The 19,587-nt window shown below is 57.2% G+C and overlaps 1 protein-coding gene across 7 annotated transcripts in view; it reads left to right on the top strand.

Annotated features, from left to right (window-relative positions):
* SOX13 (SRY-box transcription factor 13) overlaps nt 1-15,783 on the top strand; it is a 44,247-nt gene extending 28,464 nt beyond the window's left edge. For 4 of the 7 annotated variants that reach the window (XM_025277745.2, XM_025277741.2, XM_025277744.2 and 1 more), the window contains exons 2-14: nt 2,983-3,181; nt 4,455-4,596; nt 4,680-4,766; nt 5,875-6,047; nt 6,510-6,578; nt 6,973-7,087; nt 9,538-9,623; nt 9,782-9,944; nt 10,302-10,411; nt 10,538-10,634; nt 11,385-11,528; nt 12,342-12,558; nt 13,989-15,783. In XM_025277745.2, coding sequence (XP_025133530.2) covers nt 2,984-3,181; nt 4,455-4,596; nt 4,680-4,766; nt 5,875-6,047; nt 6,510-6,578; nt 6,973-7,087; nt 9,538-9,623; nt 9,782-9,944; nt 10,302-10,411; nt 10,538-10,634; nt 11,385-11,528; nt 12,342-12,558; nt 13,989-14,265 — 1,878 coding nt within the window. In that variant the 5' untranslated portion in view covers nt 2,983 and the 3' untranslated portion in view covers nt 14,266-15,783. The remainder of the gene's footprint in view (nt 1-2,982; nt 3,182-4,454; nt 4,597-4,679; nt 4,767-5,874; nt 6,048-6,509; nt 6,579-6,972; nt 7,088-9,537; nt 9,624-9,781; nt 9,945-10,301; nt 10,412-10,537; nt 10,635-11,384; nt 11,529-12,341; nt 12,559-13,988) is intronic. The other 3 variants (XM_025277743.2, XM_025277742.2, XM_006062327.3) reach the window with 3 other exon arrangements.
* Nucleotides 15,784-19,587: the final 3,804 nt, after the last annotated feature.

Below are 19,587 nucleotides of genomic sequence, written 5' to 3'. Positions count from 1 at the left end.
GCTAGCTTGACTGGTCGCCAAGAGCCATTTTCTTTGTTACCAGGCTCTGTGTCAGAAGCTGGGACGGACTGTTGGGAGCCCCCCCCCCCAAAACAAAAATAATCCCAGTACCCAGTTGGGTGTACTCTTGGGAGTTAAGAGTGGGTAGAAAAGGCCATCAAGGTCAAAGGGAAGAGCTGTCTTAGTGCAGCACGGTCCAACAGAAATATAATGTGAGCCACACTTATACACGTTTTTTCCTAGCTACAATAAGAAGTGCAAAAAGAAACAGGTGAAACGAATTTTAACGATGTGTTTCATTTAACCCCAAAGTGTCCAAACTGTTATATTTGAACGAGTAATCAATAACCAATGAGCTGTTTTACATTATGTTTTCGTCCTAGCCCTTCCAAAACGAGGGTGTAGTTTGTACTCTGCATGTTTCCACCGGGACCGGCCGCGGTTCAGGTGCTCAGCAGGGGGGTGGCCGGGGTACCGGCCCGCGCGGCCCTGGGGTTCCTTAGGACCGAGCATCACCTCCTCTGCCTCGGCCTTCAGCGGCGGGGGCGGGGGGAGGGTGGTCCACAGCGGGACCGAGCTCTGGGGGGCGGCGGGCGCTGGGGGCCCCCCGGGTGCCGCCGGGAAGCTGGGCCGCGTGGGGCAGCACCCTGAGGGTGCCCGGAGGAGAACCCCCCAGGACCCCGGCCCGGGCGGGGCGCAGGGGGCGCGGAGCCGGCCGGGGATCAGAAGCCCGCGGCCCCGCATTGTTCGCCTGTCACACTTCCTTTGGCTTTATTGCCTTTGTCCAACACCCTATTGTCTGATTTCCTTTTGTCCCCCTTTCAGCGCTGCTGTCTTTTATTTTCCAGCCAGCCTGGTTGTTTTCATTTCTTTTGTCTGAAGTTCCTGAGAGGAAGGTTTTATTTTCAGCGGTTTGATTAATTCACAGCTTGAGCCCCGGGTTGTTTGTTATGTAATTGCGGCCCTCGGCTTCAGGATCGCGCCCCTCCCCCGCACCCCTCCCCGCCCGGGTGGGCCGCGCGCCGGCTTCCTGGCTGCTGGCCGGGCCCGCGCGGGGCGGGACCCAGGCGCACCCCAGAGCCCTGCTGGGCCGCGCGGGGGTCTCTTCTCCTCTCTCCTCACCCTGCCCCTCCTGGACCCCACACCAAGCCCCCAGGGCACCTTGCCCTTTGAAAGTGGCAAGAGAGTCTGGTCTGGTCTGCAGGATGGCATCAAATCGAGCAGATACATCTTATTCGACTGGAATGCTTTCAGTTATTTGAAGTGAAATACTGTGCATGTGTACATCTGTCGTATGTAGCACATCGCGTCATTCCTTATAAGAAGCATTTTGTATAATGGTGATGTAATATACAAATATTATACTGCACCTGCAATTTAATTTGAGGGATGTTTTACTATATATAATTCTTGCCTTACATTCCCCTCCTAAAAATGTAATGCCCGTGTAAACAGTTTTTTTTTTTTTTTTTAAGTTTTATTTAACACAGCTTTTCAAACTACTATGTATCAGAATCACCAGGAGGGCTTGTTAAAACAGATTCATGGCCTCACCCACAGAAATCCTGATTTGTGCCTGACCCATGACTTCACCTTTCAAACTAGCCCTCAGGCTATGCCGCCTGCCTCCCTTTGCTGCATTCCAACCGGCTGTGCTTTAACAAAGGCACCAAGCACTCTTCTGAACACCTTGTAAATATCAATTCATCACTTCACACTGTCCACTTTACAGATGAGAAAACAGGTATGGAAAGGTTAAGTAACTTGCCCAAGATTACTCAGCAGCTCCTGGAGTAGCTGAGGCAAGACCCATGCCTTCTTGGAACCTGCTGTGTGTCTCAGCTGGTCTTGTCTCTGTGACTTTGGAGGGGGAGCAGGTGAGCTCTGGGCATCTGCTGCTCTGGCCTTGAGCCTGGCGTGACCACCGAAAACGACTCCCAGGATCCTGCTCAACTACTTGGTGATCCCACATGGCATGGTGTCAGCAACAGAAGTAGGAGATTCAGTCTCTGCTTTCATTACACTGGGGATTGCAGAGGCCCAGAGGGGGCCAGACTCTAATTGAGAGACTAACCCGATACAAGAAAATATTTCTCGGAAAGCTACTCATCTCTTAGGTCACTTCAACTCACCTCACTTTTGGTAAATAGATAGATGGGTTCAAGGAATAGTTGCAAATAGTTCACTTTTATCTTGCCTCTACTATAAAGAAAACAAAGAACAAGTGTATAGGCTAGTCAATACTTGGTTTCGCTTTAGCGGAGTAGGAGGGAGTGTGAAAGTGAAAGTCGCTCAGTCGTGTCCGACTGTCTGTGACTCGGTGGACCGTAGCCCTCCAGGCTCCTCTGTCCATGGGATTCTCCAGGCAAGAATACTGGAGTGGGTTGCCATTCCCTTCTGCAGGGGAACTTCCCAACCCAGGGATTGAATCCATGTCTCCCGTATTGCAGATGGATTCTTTACCGTGTGAGCCACCAGGGAAGCCCCTGGTGAGTGGTGGAGAGGGAAACAATCTGGCCTCTTCATAAAGAGTAACTGCTACTCAATCCCAGTTATTGCCCAAGGCTAAATTCAAGAGTGTTCAAGCCCAGATTTTTATGTGCTATCTCTTGATTTTTAAATTTTGATAACTAATTACAAATATGTACTTAAACATACACAGACACATACTGTATATATGATCTTGGTTTTACTGGGCTTGGAAACAGCCAGTTAAGTTTCTAGGCTTCTTGGTGGAACCCATCAGCCCGCTAGTCCCAACGCTGCAACAAGCAGGGTACGACAGAAGGTGGCCCAGTCTCCTCTAGGCCTTTCTATTAAAAAAAAGAGGCGGGGGTTGGGGGCGGACCAGAATCTTTTCCAGTCACAGTGAGTTCCAAGTGGAGCTTGTCTTTTGTATGAGTGTACCTGTTTGGGGCTGGAACAGCAATCACTGCCCGGGGGCTCAGGTCCTCCTCCCTGACTCTGCCCCTCCTCCCTCAGGATGTCTATGAGGAGCCCCGGCTCTGCCCAGCTGGTCCTGGATGAAGTTGGCACCATGGTGAACTGTACTGTCAAGGCAGAGGGGAAGAAGGAGCCCTGTTACGAGGACCCCCAAGGCTCAGCCGCTGCGGCTGAATCGCAGCCTGGAGACCCAGCCCGCATCCCCCAGAATGGTGCTGACCCGCAAGCTCCAGCCCAGGTGCCCAGCACTCTCTTGGGTCCCCTAGGTCAGGGTTCCCAGCCTGCCTCTGCGGCTGCTGTACATGTGCCCATCCCCCCGGTGGATGGGACAGGCACCCACCAGGGGCTCCTGGGTCAGGGTCCCCAGTCTGCCCCTGCAGCTCCTGTGTGTGTACCCATCCCCCCGGCGGATGGGCCAGGCACCACCAGCCTAGCAAGGGGCAGGCAGACGGGTGGGTGGGTGGGTCAGGCTACCTGTCTAAGCAGGACATGGACTCACTCCTGTCCTCAGTCACCTGATACTAACTGCTTGCCTCTGTGTGACCGGTCCTTACCCTTGAGGACGAGTTGAGAAATAAGATACATGCATTTACAGTCTGGCTTAAAGATAATCTACTAGCTTTGTCTAGTAGTAAACATCTACTACTTTCGAATCTACTGCTGATTCGAGCAAATCAGTCCTATTACCCAAACCAGAGTTTAAATCACTATTAAAGACAATATGATTCCTTATCCTTAAAGTGAAGGAGCTGAACTATATGAGTGGTGATGATTCTTTTAGCTCTTAAAAATTCCATGATTCCATTTAAGAGATGTAAAAGGAAATATGTAATCAGAGGCAAATGAGAAAATAAATAAATTTAAATTTAAAAAAAAAAGGCAAATGAGTGAAAATGAGGAGAGTTTTAGGGCTCTGAGGAGGGATCCAGCCAGGAGTAGGCGAAAGGGGGCTGAAAGGAGGGGTAGTGAATCAAGGAGGACTTCCTGGAGGAATAAGACTTTAAGCTGAGCCTTAAAGAATGGAGAAGACTCAGATGAGAAGAGGAGAAAGTGGGCAATGTCTGAAAGAGGGTGGGAATGGGGACCCTGAAAGTAACCAGCCAGGCTGGAGTGTAGTGCATGCAAGGGAGGAATAATTAATAGCTGACTTTTGGCCTTTGCCTCTGCAATGGCAAACCTCATTCACATGCCTTAACTCCTTTGATCCCAGCTACAATCCTATGGCAAAAGGAGGTATACGTATTTCCATTTTCAGAAGAGGGAGGTCAGGTTCACAGAAGTTCAGGAACTCATATGGGATTAAGCACATTGTGAGTCAGTGAGCCCAGATCTCTTGTCTTAAAACCTTTTGTTCTTTTCACGAAATCGATTAAGCCGAGTCAGAGCAAAGGTCGGGAGGTGGGGAGAGAGGGCCCTACTGAAGGCTGGGAGCTGGGTAGATTCTGGGGTTCCCCAGGGCACACATCCCTGGAGTGCTCAGCGCCACCCCCCTCCTGTCCCTCTTGTCTTAGGGTGACAGGGACATTCAGTGTGTCTTGCAGGACAGCAGCTCCCTGGAGAACAGTGAGTCCCCAGAACCCAGGAGACCAGGAGGTTCCGAGGCTGCTTCTGGAAGCCAGGAGAAGCTGGACTTCAACAGAAATTTAAAAGAAGGTGAGACGTCTGCCCTAGTTAGAGATGGGGGCCTGGTGGGGCGGTATTAGGATGGCGCTTCTCAGCCTTCTGGTATCTTCCAGTTGTGCCGGCCATCGAGAAGTTGCTGTCCAGTGACTGGAAGGAGAAGTTCCTGGGAAGGAGCTCTGTGGAAACCAAAGATGTCAAAGGTGAAGGCCCGTGTGGGTGGGCAAGCGGGAGATATCTGAACCCCCTTCCCTTCTCTAGGCCTGCAGGGCAATTTCTGGGGTTCTTGGCTCCCTCACACATGACCTGTGCCCCTCTGGCTGCTGCCTGGCCCTAGGGGTCAGCACCATTCTCCACCCAAGCGCTGGACCTATTTCCGTGCAGCAGAGGCCTGGCGGGAATCAAGTCCCCTGGGACCTTGTGACCTTGGGCATGCCATTGCCAGTCCCCATATCTCGCTATGAAATGGAATGTTCCCTCTCACTGCTGGAAATTAATTCTAGGCCATCAGGACCTCCCTCAGTACAATAAAGTGTGTTTGCTTAGGTTCACTCCCAGTGTGGTGGTTTAATTTTCCAAGAGGAAACTTTAAAATAATGCAGATGCCCAGATTCAAGACTCACAAAGGATAGGGACCTAGGCATCTGTATATTTCAAAGGTTCCCTGAGTAATTCTGATGCAAATGGTCTGCATCCTGGCACTTAGGAGTAACTGCTGTATCTGATATGAGCCGCGCTGGAGACAAGTTAGACATCGCTAGTTGAGGGCCGTGTACCGCGTCCACGACTGAGCTTTACATTCAGTTCCCATTACCCTCACAGCAGCCCTGTGAGGTGACGATCACGGTGCTTATTTATAGATTCAAAAAACCATAAAGTGCAGAGAAGTTGGTAGCTTGCCCAACAGCTCCCAGGGGGAATGGGGAGAATAGGAGAATTTGAACCCAGATTTCTCTGGCTCCAAAGCCTGCCCATGTCCCTCTGGACTCTCCTGCGGGACAGTTATCCACCTGGCCCTGTGGCACTGGGCTCTTGAGGACACCCCAGGGGTGGGCCAGGCCTGAGACGTCCCACCATCAGCATTTCCAGGGCCTGGAAGAGCAGCTGATGGTGGGGAACTTCCAGAGTGACCAGTGGTCGGCTGACTAGATGAGGAGCCTGCTCCAGGGCAAGATCATGTTCTGGTCTTCTCTGTGGTCCATTCCCTGGCAGGGCCCTGGGGGATAGCAATTGCTCAGTGTCCTACAGATTAACCGGTGGACAGATGAACAGACAAAAATTGTCAACAGTGGCTCTTTCCCTGTGGAGCAGGGACCAAGGAGAGCCTGGCGGAGAAGGAGCTGCAGCTTCTGGTCATGATCCACCAGCTGTCCGCCCTTCGGGACCAGCTCCTGACAGCGCACTCGGAGCAGAAGAACATGGCCGCGATGCTCCTGGAGAAGCAACAGCAGCAGATGGAGCTGGCCCGGCAGCAGCAGGAGCAGGTGGGCCCTGCTCCCCAGGTCGGGCACCCTCAGAGCACACCAGGGAGCATGGTGGGCCCTGCTCCCCAGGGCGGGCACCTTCAGGGCACAGCAGGGAGCGTGGGGCAGGCCTGGCTGGTGCAGGCTGAGGCTGCGGGCCACAGGAAGGGGCTGGGATTCCCGCCTCTGGGGTGCATCAGTCCTTGCAAGAGGACCAGGGTGGAGGGTGCTGGGGGAGCTCTGAGCGAAAGCAACCAGCTGCTTCCTGCCCACCCTCCCTGTCTGGTCTCTAAGGGCGAGCCCTGCAAAGGGAGAGTAAATCCTGAGGGCTGGCTGGCTGGCTTCTTATCCTGTCCAGCTATCCTGCCTGTCTGTCCACTGGTGTGGAAGGCAGGCTATGGATGGGGCTGCAAAGGCTTATGGGAAGTGGGATCCTGGAGCCTAATGTCCACACTCCTGTTGCCTCCTCTTTCCTTCTGCTAGATCGCTAAGCAGCAGCAACAGCTGATTCAGCAGCAGCACAAAATCAACCTCCTTCAGCAGCAGATCCAGGTAAAGTGGGGAGGGCTGGGCTCTGGGAGGGCTGGAGGTTGAGGGGCTGACACCAGAGTGCACAGGTTTTGTGAACAGGGAAAGACAGTGGCTGTGGATTGAGCAGAACCACTCAAGCATGACCCTAAGCATGGCGACTCATGTTTCCTCTAGCCCCTTCCCTTGTTTTTGTCCCCCGTTTCAAGGGCAGGGCCCAGAATATCTTCCTCCCAGCAGGGATCTGAGGGAGCAGACAGGGGCCCATGGAGTGGGTGTGGGGTCAGATGGATCCTTTTGAAAACTGCCCTCAGCCCATGTCTCTCTTCCCCTGGTCCACCCTCTGTTTCCAGGCCTGACCACACCTGGGTAACTGGTTGGGACCCCCAGGGACTTACCCGTGTTTCTTTGCCCTCAGCAGGTCAACATGCCTTACGTCATGATTCCAGCCTTCCCCCCAAGCCACCAACCTCTGCCCGTTACCCCCGACTCCCAGCTGGCTCTGCCTATTCAGCCCATCCCCTGCAAGCCAGGTGAGTGTGGGCGGGGAGGGCCGGCCTGAGGTCAGGGAAGGAGCCCAGGGATCGCAGTCGTCCATCGGTTTGCCATGTCACCTTTCTGGGTCTCAGTTTGGGATCTGTCTGGTCGAAAAAGAATCCCTTCTTTCTGAATGTCACTGGGAGAATGAAAAGAAATAGCACATAACCACGAAGTGCTTTCCAGACTGAGGATGTTGCCAGTCTAGGTCTAGTCTCCCAGTTCTGGGACACTTCCTGTACCAGAATATTAATACTTGAACATTAACTCACTTATACATCTCCCGAATTCACACTCCTGCTCTGCTCTGCCCCGTCACGGGACTCGGTGACCGCAGAACAGAGCACCAACCATGCGTCCGGCGCTGACGAGTTGCTGGGCAGCCATGAGGTGATAAAATGTGGACTCTGAGCTCAAGGAATTTATGGTCCCAGGAGGGAGACAGCAGAGTACCTGGGAGGGCTTCTTGCAGTGCTCACTTGGGTCCTGGGGGCGCAGACTTATGAGCATGAAGCTGGGAACGGAGGGTGGAGGGCCAGGGCCTGGATCCTGGGGCCGGAAGCCCAGTGGGGTGTCGGAGTGGGACGGCAGCGAGTGGGACACGCCTGGGGAGGGCGGCAGGGCTGAGCATAAACTCTGGAATTTATCTATAGGATGTGGGATGCGCCCGGACATTTCAGTAGAGGCTGCGTTGTCACTGGCTATGGGTGGTGGGGAACAGGGTGGGTACCAGGTGGAGTTGAGACCAGGTCAGGGGCTGTTGGGGGGATTCTTGAGATGGGGGTGACAGCCCGAATGAAGGCAGCGTGGGATGGAGGCGGCGAGGGAGCTGTGAGCACGGAGTCCTTATGAGCAGCCCTGGGGGCAGGCGGAGGTGATGCCTGTCACTGGTCCAGGAGGGGAGCAGGTTTTAAGTCAGCTCCCTTTGGGTGATGTTCCTGTTCCGCCTGAGAGACAGCAGAGGAAATCCAGCATGGGTCCAGCACCAAGACCTTTGGGCTGCGGGCACAATTCCTGGGTCAGCCCCCCGATTCAGGGTGGAGGCAGGCAAAACATAAAGGCCTGGAAAGTCAGGCCCTGCTTTGAGGGCAGCTTCCTGGGGTGAAGGCATGGGAACTGGGGGTGAAGCGGGGTGAAGGGGAGGGTGGGTTGCACAAAACCACAGCACCTCCAGGTGTTCACGGGCTGAGCTGCAGGGCTGGGGAGGGCAGAGCCTGTGCCGGGATGGGACCACAGCCTCGTGGAAAAGGGAGAGAGGAAATACATTTTGGGAGACCTGCACTGGCCAGGCTACCACCTGCTTTATCTGCTCCCAGATCCTAGTGGGCAGGGAGCCCTGTGGCCACCAGCTGCGCTGCCAGCTTGTGAGCATTAGTTCTATGGCCCATAGAACAGGGTCCAAATTCCCAGGCTCGGCCTTCACAGGCCACGAGCCCCGCTGGTCCACGCGTGCCACCCTCACTTCCTATCTTCTGCTTTGGCACCCGCCTGCCTCCGCTGCACCTGCCCACCCACTGACACCTCCCCTCCCCCTGGGAGGCCTGCTCCGGTCCCTCCAGCTGAACAGAGTTGTCTGGCACGCCATGCACACAGCCCGTATCACCACCAATCACGTCGGCAGAGGCTTATCTCCATGGCTCATCTCTCCATCTCAATTGTCATGTCAGTGAGGCTGGGCCTCCTTGAGGGAGAATGAGCCCAGCTAGGTAGAAAAGAGCTAGTGCCTGTAGAGGGGTAAGATCTGGGTTCAGATCTCAGTGCTCCACTCATTAGCTGTATGAGCACCTGTGTCATTTCTCCTGGTCTCAGTTTCATTATCTGTAAAATGGGATGATGTAAACTGAGTACCTATTAATTTGCCACACACTAGGGATTCTCTTGCTAATGCACATAAGACAGACTACAAACCAGGTAGCTGCTTTTGTACCCTGCATGTGCATGCATGTGTGCTAAATCACTTCAGTCATGTCCAGCTCTTGCGACCCTATGGACCGTTGCCCGCCAGGCTCCTCTCTCCATGGAATTCCAGGCAAGAACACTGGAGTGGGTTGCTATGCCCTCCTCCAGGGGATCTTCCCAACCCACAGATCAAACCTGCGTCTCTTAAGTCTCCTGCACTGGCAGGCAGGCTCTTTACCACTAGCACCACCTGGGAAAGCCCCCCAGCCTGTAGTAGGTACAAAATCCGTAGGAGTAGAGCTCATCTTGCTGTTGGGTGGGAACTCCATAGTCAGTGAGTTGGGAAGGGCAGGAACAGGGTGAAGAAACGGGGTTGGGAGTGGGCACAGGAGGCCTCGGCAGCACTCGGGGGCTGGGAGGCAGTGGTTGGAAGCAAGCTGGGCCTTCTCCGAGCCTCCGCCCGCTTTGAGCTGCTGGGACCTCGTCAAGCAGGGTGTCTGCTGTCTGTGCTCACACAGGGCTTTTCTCCTTGCCGCCTTTTCCATAGTGGAGTATCCGCTGCAGCTGCTGCACAGCCCCCCCACCCCAGTGGTGAAGAGGCCCGGGGCCTTGCCAGCCCACCACCCCCTGCAGGTACCGGCCCCCCACCGGCCCGGCTCCCTCGGGGATGGGGGCTCCTTCGTGTTCCCCTACTTCTACCCTTGTTTCCCGCCTCCTTGTGTCCTCCGCCCCGCTCTGGCCCACGTGCCCCTGGCCCCTCTTGAGTTGCTGACCTTCGGCGCCTCCCTCAGGAACCCTCCCAACCGCTGAACCTCACGGCCAAGCCCAAGGCTTCGGAGCTGCCTAATTCCTCCAGTTCCCCCAACCTGAAGCTGAGCAACTGCGGACCGCGTCCCCCAAGCCATGGGGCCCCCACGCTGGACCTGCAGGCCAACCCCCCTAGCCTGCCTTTGGGTAAGCCCCCCACGCCTTTCCGTGCTAAGGGAGAGTGAAGAGGGTGGGATCTGAACAGGTCCGTGACAGTTTCTATGACCAGGGGTTAGACTCGCTCCTCTCAGCCCCCTTGAGTTTCAGCACTCGGCATCCCAGAGACCCTTCCTGCTCTCCCCACCGGATCTGACTGGGCAGCACCCCCCACCATCAGGGATCTAGGCCTTTCTCCCGTCCGTCTGTGGGCACCAGGACTCCACGTCAATGGTGCCCTTGAGGGTGTGCAGGGCAGCAGAGGGGAGGACGGTGCATCACCCCAGGGGTCGTAAGACATGACCTCGCCCAGTCACCCCTCTGCTCCTCTCCCCGCCCTCTCCCCAGGCTTCCTCGGTGAAGGGGACGCTGTCACCAAAGCCATCCAGGATGCCCGACAGCTGCTGCACGGCCACAGCGGAGCCTTAGACACTTCCCCCAGTGCCCCCTTCCGTAAGGTAGGGGCCCCCTCCCCTGCACCCGGGGGGCCGGGGGGACACAGAGGCTGAGGCTACTGAAGGGAAAGCAGGGCAGGGAGTGGGGTGTGCAGAGGGGGCTGATGTACGAGTTCCCTGTCTCCCCAGGACCTCATTAGCGTGGACACATCTCCAGCCAAGGAGCGGCTGGAGGACAGCTGTGTGCACCCACTGGAAGAAGCCATGCTGGGCTGTGACATGGACGGTGAGGATCTGCAGCCATTCCTGCTCCCCGCCAGGGCCAGGGCAGACCTGGGGTGTCTGTCTGCAACCGCTTCTCCCCTAGGTGGTCTGTGGAGTCCCCCTACGGGTCCCTCCCTTGTCTGTCTCGTCCCTAGGCCCCTGTCCCTAGGCCCCTGCCGGTCTTCCCTGGCTGCTGCAGGAGGCTTTAGTGACCCCTGGTGGTGACAGAAGGGAAGTCCTTCTGCCAGCCCTGGAGGACTCTCCTTACCCCACGCTAACTGCCCTGGAGGACACTCCTTACCCACACTAGCTGCCCTGGAGGACTCTCCTTACCCCACGCTGGCTGCCCTGGGGGACTCTCCTTACCCCACGCTAGCTGCCCTGGGGGACTCTCCTTACCCCACGCTGGCTGCCCTGGAGGACACTCCTTACCCACACTAGCTGCCCTGGAGGACTCTCCTTACCCCACGCTGGCTGCCCTGGAGGACACTCCTTACCCACACTAGCTGCCCTGGAGGACTCTCCTTACCCCACGCTGGCTGCCCTGGAGGACTCTCCTTACCCCACGCTGGCTGCCCTGGGGGACTCTCCTTCCCCCACGCTGGCTGCCCTGGGGGACTCTCCTTCCCCCACGCTGGCTGCCCTGGAGGACACTCCTTACCCCACACTAACTGCCCTGGAGGACACTCCTTACCCACACTAGCTGCCCTGGAGGACTCTCCTTACCACAGGCGGGCTCCCCATCCAGGCTGATTCCTCCCCTGCTCCCCAGGCTCCCGCCACTTCCCTGAGTCCCGGAACAGCAGTCACATCAAGCGGCCCATGAACGCCTTCATGGTGTGGGCCAAGGACGAGAGAAGGAAGATCCTCCAAGCCTTCCCAGACATGCACAACTCCAGCATCAGCAAGATTCTCGGTGAGGGCCAGTGGGGTCTCAGAGCTGAGGGTTGGGGGACAGGGTATGGGCCCTCTCAGAGCCGTAGTCCAGCAGGATGGCTGCAGGAGTCAGCTGGGTCTAACCGGGCCTCACTGGGTGAGGGCCCAAGCCATGGTGAACTCCACCGGAGTCTGCTGGTGTTTGGGAACCAGGCAGGAAGCGGGCCCGGGGGGTCCTAGAGTCTTGTACCACGGTGGGGCTCTTCTGCACCCGTGAACTTGAGGGAGAGAGTGTACGTGTGCACATTCTCTAGCTCCCCCTCTCCTATCTCTCCCTAACATTGTCCTCCTCTTTGCCCAGACCCTTGGAGCTGGCTCTGGCAGGAAGCAAGAGAGACGTATTCTTGGGTTGTCAGTAGAAAGGGTTTTGAAAGTATACATCCTTTTTGGGGGCCAAGGAGAAATGGAGGGCAGGGCAGGTGGGGCTCAAAAAAGCAGCTGTTTTCAAGCCTCAGCTCCTCCAGTTTAGGCCTATGGTTATTGTTGAGGGCCTGGGGGGCTACTCTTTTACTTATGCAAATCATGCAGACCAGAGGCTTCCCAGAGTGCCGGGTAGTTTGATATGTGGGTGGGGGCTGTGTCTTAAGCTAGCAATTGGGTATCCTTCCACCTGCCAACCTCATTCATTTGCTCAGTATCCGTGGAGCTCCCACACTGGGCCAGGCCCTTGCTGTGTATATATGATTGCACATGTATCTGGGACTCGAAACCTTTGTGGGGCCTCCAGCGCCCGCAGGGGGCGGGCCGTGTCAGCAGAGCCCAGCGCTGACCGCCTGCCCTGGGTCTGGGCCAGGCTCCCGCTGGAAGTCCATGAGCAACCAGGAGAAACAGCCTTACTACGAGGAGCAGGCCAGACTGAGCAGGCAGCACCTGGAGAAGTACCCCGACTACAAGTACAAGCCGCGGCCCAAGCGCACCTGCATCGTGGAGGGCAAGCGGCTGCGGGTGGGCGAGTACAAGGCTCTGATGAGGACGCGGCGCCAGGATGCCCGCCAGAGCTACGCGACCCCGTGAGTGGCCTGCCCGCGGCTGCGCGCGCATGCGTGTGTGTGTGTGTGTGTGTGTGTGTGTGTGTGTGTGTGTGTGTGTGTGTGAGAGAGAGAGAGAGAGAGTGAGCGACAGGGGTTAGTGTGGGCTTCCAGGGGAGCTGTGCCTAGTGTGGGCTTCCAGTGGAGCTGTGCGTGTGTGTGTGTGTGAGAGTGAGCGACAGGGGTTAGTGTGGGCTTCCAGGGGATCTGTGTGCGTGTGTGTGTGTGTGTGTGTGAGCGACAGGGGTTAGTGTGGGCTTCCAGGGGATCTGTGTGCATGTGTGTGTGTGTGTGTGTGTGTGTGAGCGACAGGAGTTAGTGTGGGCTTCCAGGGGATCTGTGTGCGTGTGTGTGTGTGTGTGTGTGTGTGTGTGAGCGACAGGGGTTAGTGTGGGCTTCCAGGGGATCTGTGTGCGTTTGTGTGTGTGTGTGTGAGTGACAGGGGTTAGTGTGAGCGACAGGGGTTAGTGTGGGCTTCCAGGGGATCTGTGTGCGTTTGTGTGTGTGTGTGTGAGCGACAGGGGTTAGTGTGGGCTTCCAGGGGATCTGTGTGCGTGTGTGTGTGTGTGTGTGTGTGTGTGAGCGACAGGGGTTAGTGTGGGCTTCCAGGGGATCTGTGTGCGTGTGTGTGTGTGTGAGCGACAGGGGTTAGTGTGGGCTTCCAGGGGATCTGTGTGCGTGTGTGTGTGTGTGTGTGTGAGCGACAGGGGTTAGTGTGGGCTTCCAGGGGATCTGTGTGCATGTGTGTGTGTGTGTGAGCGACAGGGGTTAGTGTGGGCTTCCAGGGGATCTGTGTGCGTGTGTGTGTGTGTGTGTGTGTGTGTGTGTGAGCGACAGGGGTTAGTGTGGGCTTCCAGGGGAGCTGTGCGTGTGTGTACGTGTGTGTGAGCGACAGGGGTTAGTGTGGGCTGTCTTTTGGCTGTGTGTGTGCGTGTGGCTGCAGGGATGACTGTGACTGGTGAGTCCCTGGTGGCTCAGGATATAGATATGTGACTGGGGACTAGCAGGTGTCTAGAGAAATGTGCCTGTGGATCCCATTTTTGACAAACTCGAAAAATTCAGGGGTACTAAAGATCATACAGAGGATTCGTGACTTGACCAAAGCAGGCATCCCAGTGGATTCCTTTAAATAGGAAACTCACTGGGGCACACGAAATATATAGCTTTCCCAAACTGAATTTACACACGATCCTCTAGGAATATCTGAACGTGTGGCCCTGGGGCTGCATGGGCCGGGGTGGGCGGGGGCAGGTCTGTAAATTTGCCATCAGAAAAGCACCAGGGAGCAGGTGTGTGTGTCTTGGAGCCAGAAGGGTGGGGGTGGGAGGACGTGCCCTGAGGAGGCCCAGAGGAGAGTGGGCCTGGGGTCGAAGTCAGGGACACCTGTAACCGCGCCTGTCCTCCGCCCGCAGCCAGCAGACCAGCCAGGTGCAGATGAGCCCCTCAGAAGTCCTGTACCCGCGAGTGGCAGGCGTGCCCCTGGCACAGCCCCTGGTGGAGCACTGTGTGCCCCGCAGCCTGGACCCGAACATGCCGGTCATCGTCAACACCTGCAGCCTCAGGGAGGAGGGCGAGGGCACAGAGGACAGGCACTCAGCGGCTGACGGCGAGATGTACCGGTACAGCGAGGACGAGGACTCGGAGGGCGAGGAGAAGAGCGACGGAGAGCTGGTGGTGCTCACGGACTGATCCCGGCGGCCCGGGCCTGGCCCTCCTCCCTGCGGAGACCTGGGCACAGCCACCCCACCCACTGGTACTTGGACTCGGGCCTGCCGGAAGATGGGCACAGCTGTGCAAGTGCAGATGCTTGCGCGATGGGTGATGACCCCTCCGCACACCCCCTGTGGGCACACTGAGGTGCTGGTGGCCTCGGTGGTGATGGGCTGGGCTCGCCGAGCTCTGCTGGGGTGCTTGGGGCTCATGGCCAGGGGGCACTGTGTGACCTCCCCTCCTGCAGGTCTGCCCGTCCTAGGGGTATGGCAGCTACAGACCTGTTCCTCTAGGGCCAGTCTTTCATTTCCATTCTTGTTCTGGCTGGAGCAGCCACCGTGGGACCAATCTACACCCCAGCATCACCACCACAGTACCCCAGATGGCTCCTGGGACCACCAGGATCACTTTGTGCACAAAGGTCTGGCTGTCCTTGCTGTCTTTACCTTCTGCCAAGCCTTTCGTGTCTCTGGCTGCTGCGTGTGCACGTGTGTGTGCGCATGTGTGCGTGTGCGCGTGTGTTTTCGTCTGTTCTTGCATCGCATGAGGTATTTATTGAGTGCCAGGGGCCGCCGCTGAGCTCCCGCGGGCGTGTCTCCTGGTGCTGCTCTTGCTTCTCTGGGGGGCTCTGTGCTTCTCTTTGTCCCCAAATTGCTACCTCTCCACGTCAGTCTGGGCGTCTCAGGCTCTGTGCGTCCTTAGTGCATTTCTGTCCTTGCCTCTTTGCAGGGCCTGTTTGGGTCTCGCCCTTCCCCAGTGCCCACCCTTGCCCCTCTGGCACCCACTGGGTCTCTGCAGTCCCCAGTCTGCCCCGGGTCCCCGGGCACCCCCCTGCTCCTGCCCACTCCGTCACTGCCTCCCTGACTCCCCTGGAGCCACTTCCAGCTCCCGTGGCTGGGGATGTACTAGCCTCCAGAGGGCCCTGTCTTGCTGCCTCAGCCCTGTCCCAACCTGAGTGCCAGGAGTGGGGCAGAGCCCTGGCGGTGCCCCTTCTGTAAGCGGCAGGAACCTGGGAGGGCTCTCGAGGCCGCGGGGCTCCATGCCCCTCTGAAGCTGGAGGTGGGTGGGCTCCGTGTTCTGGGGGGCTTCGTCCTCTTCCCCTGCCCCCTGCCTGCCGCTCCCCTCCCCTGCCCCACGCCACACCAAGAGCTTGCCCGGGTCCTGGTCCCTTTCACAGAGGCTTTCCCCAAGAAAATCAAATCCTGATGGCACCTGACTCCAAAGATCTGCAACAGCCCTGGGCAGGGTGGGAAGGGAACCCATACCCCACAGGGACAGATGTGGAGTTTCTGTCTGTTCCCCCATCTTCCCCCTTCTCCTGCCCCACGCCCAGCTTTTCTCCCGCTGTTTCTTTTTTTATGACTGTAAACATAGATAGTGCTTTATTTTGTTAATAATAAGATAATGATTAGTAACTTAACCAGCACATTTCTCCTGTTTACACTTGGGGGGATTTTTTGTGTTTTGTTGATATAATAAAGACAGACCGTCTCAGAATCTGGCCCTTGCCTGGATGGGTTAGGGTTAGGGTTAGCCCCAGCCCGGCACCACTGCCCCTGGTGGCAGCCCCGTGGAGCCGATGAGGAGACATCCCAGGCCAAGGAGGCCAGGCTAGACACCCCCCAGAGCCCACACGCGACGGCCACCTCTGCTTCAAGGAGGGGAGCCCAGCCTCACCACAGCGCCCCCTCACGTCCGAAGAAGAGAACGCAGTGTTAGGAGCACCCTAAGAGGCAGGAACTCAGGAAGCTCTCCCCAGAACTGGCCATGTGGTCCTGTGCGTGTGCTGGGGGGACGTCGTCTCCCCTGCATGCCTCGTTACCCTCATCTGAGAAACAAGGATGCTGTGCCTTAGCCAGGGCTCTTTTCCTCTCTTGGAGAAGGAGCCCTTTGAAAACCTAATGAAAGTATGGACTCTCATTCCACAAAAGGGCTCACGTAGACACCATGAGCCCCCCAGGATACTGATTAACGAAGCAGGGTCTCTATTTATGTACTTTAGGGCTCTGTGACCTTACACTTTGAAATGAGGATTCCAAATATCTATGTATCACAGTAAGGAAAGTAATAGTCCCTAAAAGAGCTGGATGACTGAAATGCTCCAAGTGCAAGAAGAGCTGATGAAAAGACCAACTCCTGTAGCTGAAATATTAATCCCATTAATATGAAATTGGGGCAGCAAAGCGGAACAGTGCTACGTCAATTAGACTTGGGTTGGATTAACAGAAGTGTGTGCTGACCAGGGAGGTGAGGAGCCAGTGTGCACCATGCATTCCTGATCTCAGGTGCGTCATGGCAGCCCGAGGCCCTTCAACAGAAAAGGCCATTCTCACACTGGAGGGGCCCAGAGGCAGGCATCCTATTCAGAGGGTTGGAGGGAGCCCGGTGGATGGACGTGACTTTCAAGGAATGGTTGGGAGGGCCAGGGATGTTTGGTCCAGAAAAGAGTAGGTTAGGGTAGGGTGGAAAGAACAAGATTGCTCTCTTTAAGGCTGTCAGCTGGGCAACACAGGTATTTGACACAGCTCCCAAGGGAGCACTAGCCTGGCCTTTTGATGAAAGTTCAAGGGCCAGCGTTTTTGGCTTAACATAAAAAACTTGTTGACAAAGATGGCCAAAAGTGGTAGTGAGCTTCCCCAAACAGGAGAGTTCTTGAATGCTGGAAAACGGATTTCTAAGTTAGAGATGGCTAGTGGTGAGAGAAGGTAGGTATGGTTGATTCCAGGGCCACAAAGCCAAGAATTAGGGCCCCGGGCTTTTGATCTAGGGAGCATCCTGGCTGCCAGCCTTCGCTGGTTTTGCCCAGCCCAGCCTCCCAGAGCTTGGTGCCTCCTCCTGCCCTCCCGCCCCAGGTCACCAGCAGGGCACTGACAGGCAGGCCTCGGGAAGGCCGACTGTGGCGCCCGCCCCCTAGTGGCCACACGGGAGAGGCGCTCATTCCCACCTCACTGTCCGTCCCCCACCAACTGCCCCTCACTGTTCCAACCCAAACTGGACAGTCTGGTCAGCACACGCCCAGCAAGGCTCACACTTACCCGCAGCCAATCCTGAGCTCCCCTCACTTCCCTACTCCCAGGGCCCCAGTGGTCTCCGGAGCCTGAGGCCAATACTACCCAGTTCCCACGCCAGCAACCCTTGTCCTGTCCGGCTCCCAACTCCGGACAGTCGCACGCCCGCATCCTCTAAGGGCAGGAAAACCATGCCCGGGAACCTGTGGTTGGGGCCCTGGAGCCCCGCCTGCTGGCCCCAGGAGAGGCGGCACAGGGTCAGACGGATGGGAAGTGCCTGGACACTCCTAGGAAGCTGGGGCACGCCTTGTTCTCTGCGCCCTGGGTGCCTCTCTGGAGGGTAAGGGGCAGGGCAGAGATGAACGTGTGCCCAGGAGTGCTTTGCCCAGAACACCTGCTCAGTGTCAGGAAGGGCCCTGAGGGAGCATCCCAGGCCACCCCAGAGTCTGAGAGGCCTGGTGCTAAGTCCTGTGGACAGGGGAGCTGCTCGGTGCCAGAGGCAGTGCAAGGAGACACGGTGAGACTCCAGGTTTTGTTTGGGAGCGGTGTGCCCAAACCTCCCATCACCCAGCCCACCCCCTAGGGAACTGGAGGGATGAGAATCATTTCTCAAGGCTGTAGTGGAATAGAGACTCAGATGAACTCTGGTGCAGGTGGTGGCCAGGCCAGGGGGATACAGGATACCGGGGGCTCTGTGCCAGCCACTGCCTGCTCACCACTGTACCACACCACTCCAGTCCATCAGGGTGCACTGTGCTCAGTCACTCAGTTGTGCCCAACTCTTTGTGACCCGGTGGACTGCAGGCTCCTCTGTCCAAGGGATTTCCCAGGCAAGAACACTGGAGTGGGTTGCCATTTCCTGCTGAAGATCTTCCCCACCCAGGGATCAAACCCACATTTCCCGCATCTCCTGCATTGGCAGGTGGATTCTTTACCACTGAGCCACCTGGGAAGTGGACATCAAGGCCCCAGGAGTCTGGGAACAAAGCTGCCTTCATAGTGGATCCCTCAGCTCCAGAGGTGGATGATCTAAGGGGAACAGAGAGGGTGGGCACTGCCATGCAGTGCCCAGGAAGGCAGTGCCCATGACCCCTGCCCCCAGAGATGATCCCCAGGGGTCCAAGGTGCCCAGCCCTGGCACCCGCCCTCTGCTGGGGCAGAGCTTCGCCCACGTCCTCCACTAACATCCCTCCTAGGCATGATACTGCTGCCCACCAGGGGCCTGGCCACGCTGGGTCACCAGGACCTTGAACAAGACCCCAGCTTCCAGCGCCAGCTTGACTCCAGAGGTTGCCACGGCTCACGGGTACCTCTGCAAGCACAAGCCAAAGAGAGTTCCCCTGGCAGGCAGCCGCTGCCTCTGCATGTGCTACTCCTAAGGGCACCGGGCACTTCTGGGGGCCTCAAGGCTGGCCCTCAGAGTGCAGCCTGGGCTGCTCAGAGGTGCCCACCCAGCTCTGAGCTTCTGTTCTCTCTCCCTCTGGCCTACTGAGGCGACAGTGTGGGTCCAGAAATCACCCTGGCCTGCTCTCAGCAAGTCCCCGCTCAACTCTAACAGCTAGCAGCGAGCGAGCACCAAGGAAGTCCTGAGCACTTGCGTGTGGGGTCTTCCTGGCCCATCACCCGGGCAGGCATCCACAGCCTAGTTCCCTCTAGGCTCCGCCCCCTCAGGGTCAACTTCAAAAGCAGCGGAGCTGTGAGACCACCAATTCTGCCCCAAGCCGGGACCCCAGCCTCGTGAACCAGGCACGTGGTGCCAGGAGTGCACCCCGAAGGACCCCAGAGAGGAGGGGCCACACCCCCTCCACGCCACCGCAGAGCGCATCACGGGATCCAGGTCAAATCCTCACTAATGGCTCTCAGGTTGGTCCATACGTGACCATTTTTAATGCAGGAAATGATGATCATTTACAAATGAACCATTTTATCGGCCAGAGCCAGGAGGACCCAAAAGGCAGTGAAGGAGGAGGTGGAGGCCACTGGGAGCTGGGGAAGCAGCTCCCAAGCACCTTCACAGATGATCCCACCCAGGCCCCTGCACGCCGGGCAAGCCCTGGCCATCCATGGCCCCCGCCCTCCGACTCCCACTAGGCAATCCCCAGGGGGAAGACCATGGGTCAACCTCAGGACAGAAGACTGTTCCTGGGATGTGAGGGTCTGGAGGGCAAGGAGGGAGGGGACAGGATGCTGGCCGCCGTGCAGCCGCCTGCTCTGGGCTGCGGCCCCTCCAGCTGAGGCAGCGTGAAGCCTAGCCAGCCTTCGGCTCATCCCCTCCCTTTCCTCCCGGCAGGTG

This window comes from Bubalus bubalis, chromosome 5, assembly GCF_019923935.1.
Source record: "Bubalus bubalis isolate 160015118507 breed Murrah chromosome 5, NDDB_SH_1, whole genome shotgun sequence".
Lineage (NCBI taxonomy): Eukaryota > Metazoa > Chordata > Mammalia > Artiodactyla > Bovidae > Bubalus > Bubalus bubalis.
The sequence above is the reverse complement of the archived record's forward strand: the minus strand, read 5'-3'. Positions and strand labels throughout refer to the sequence as shown.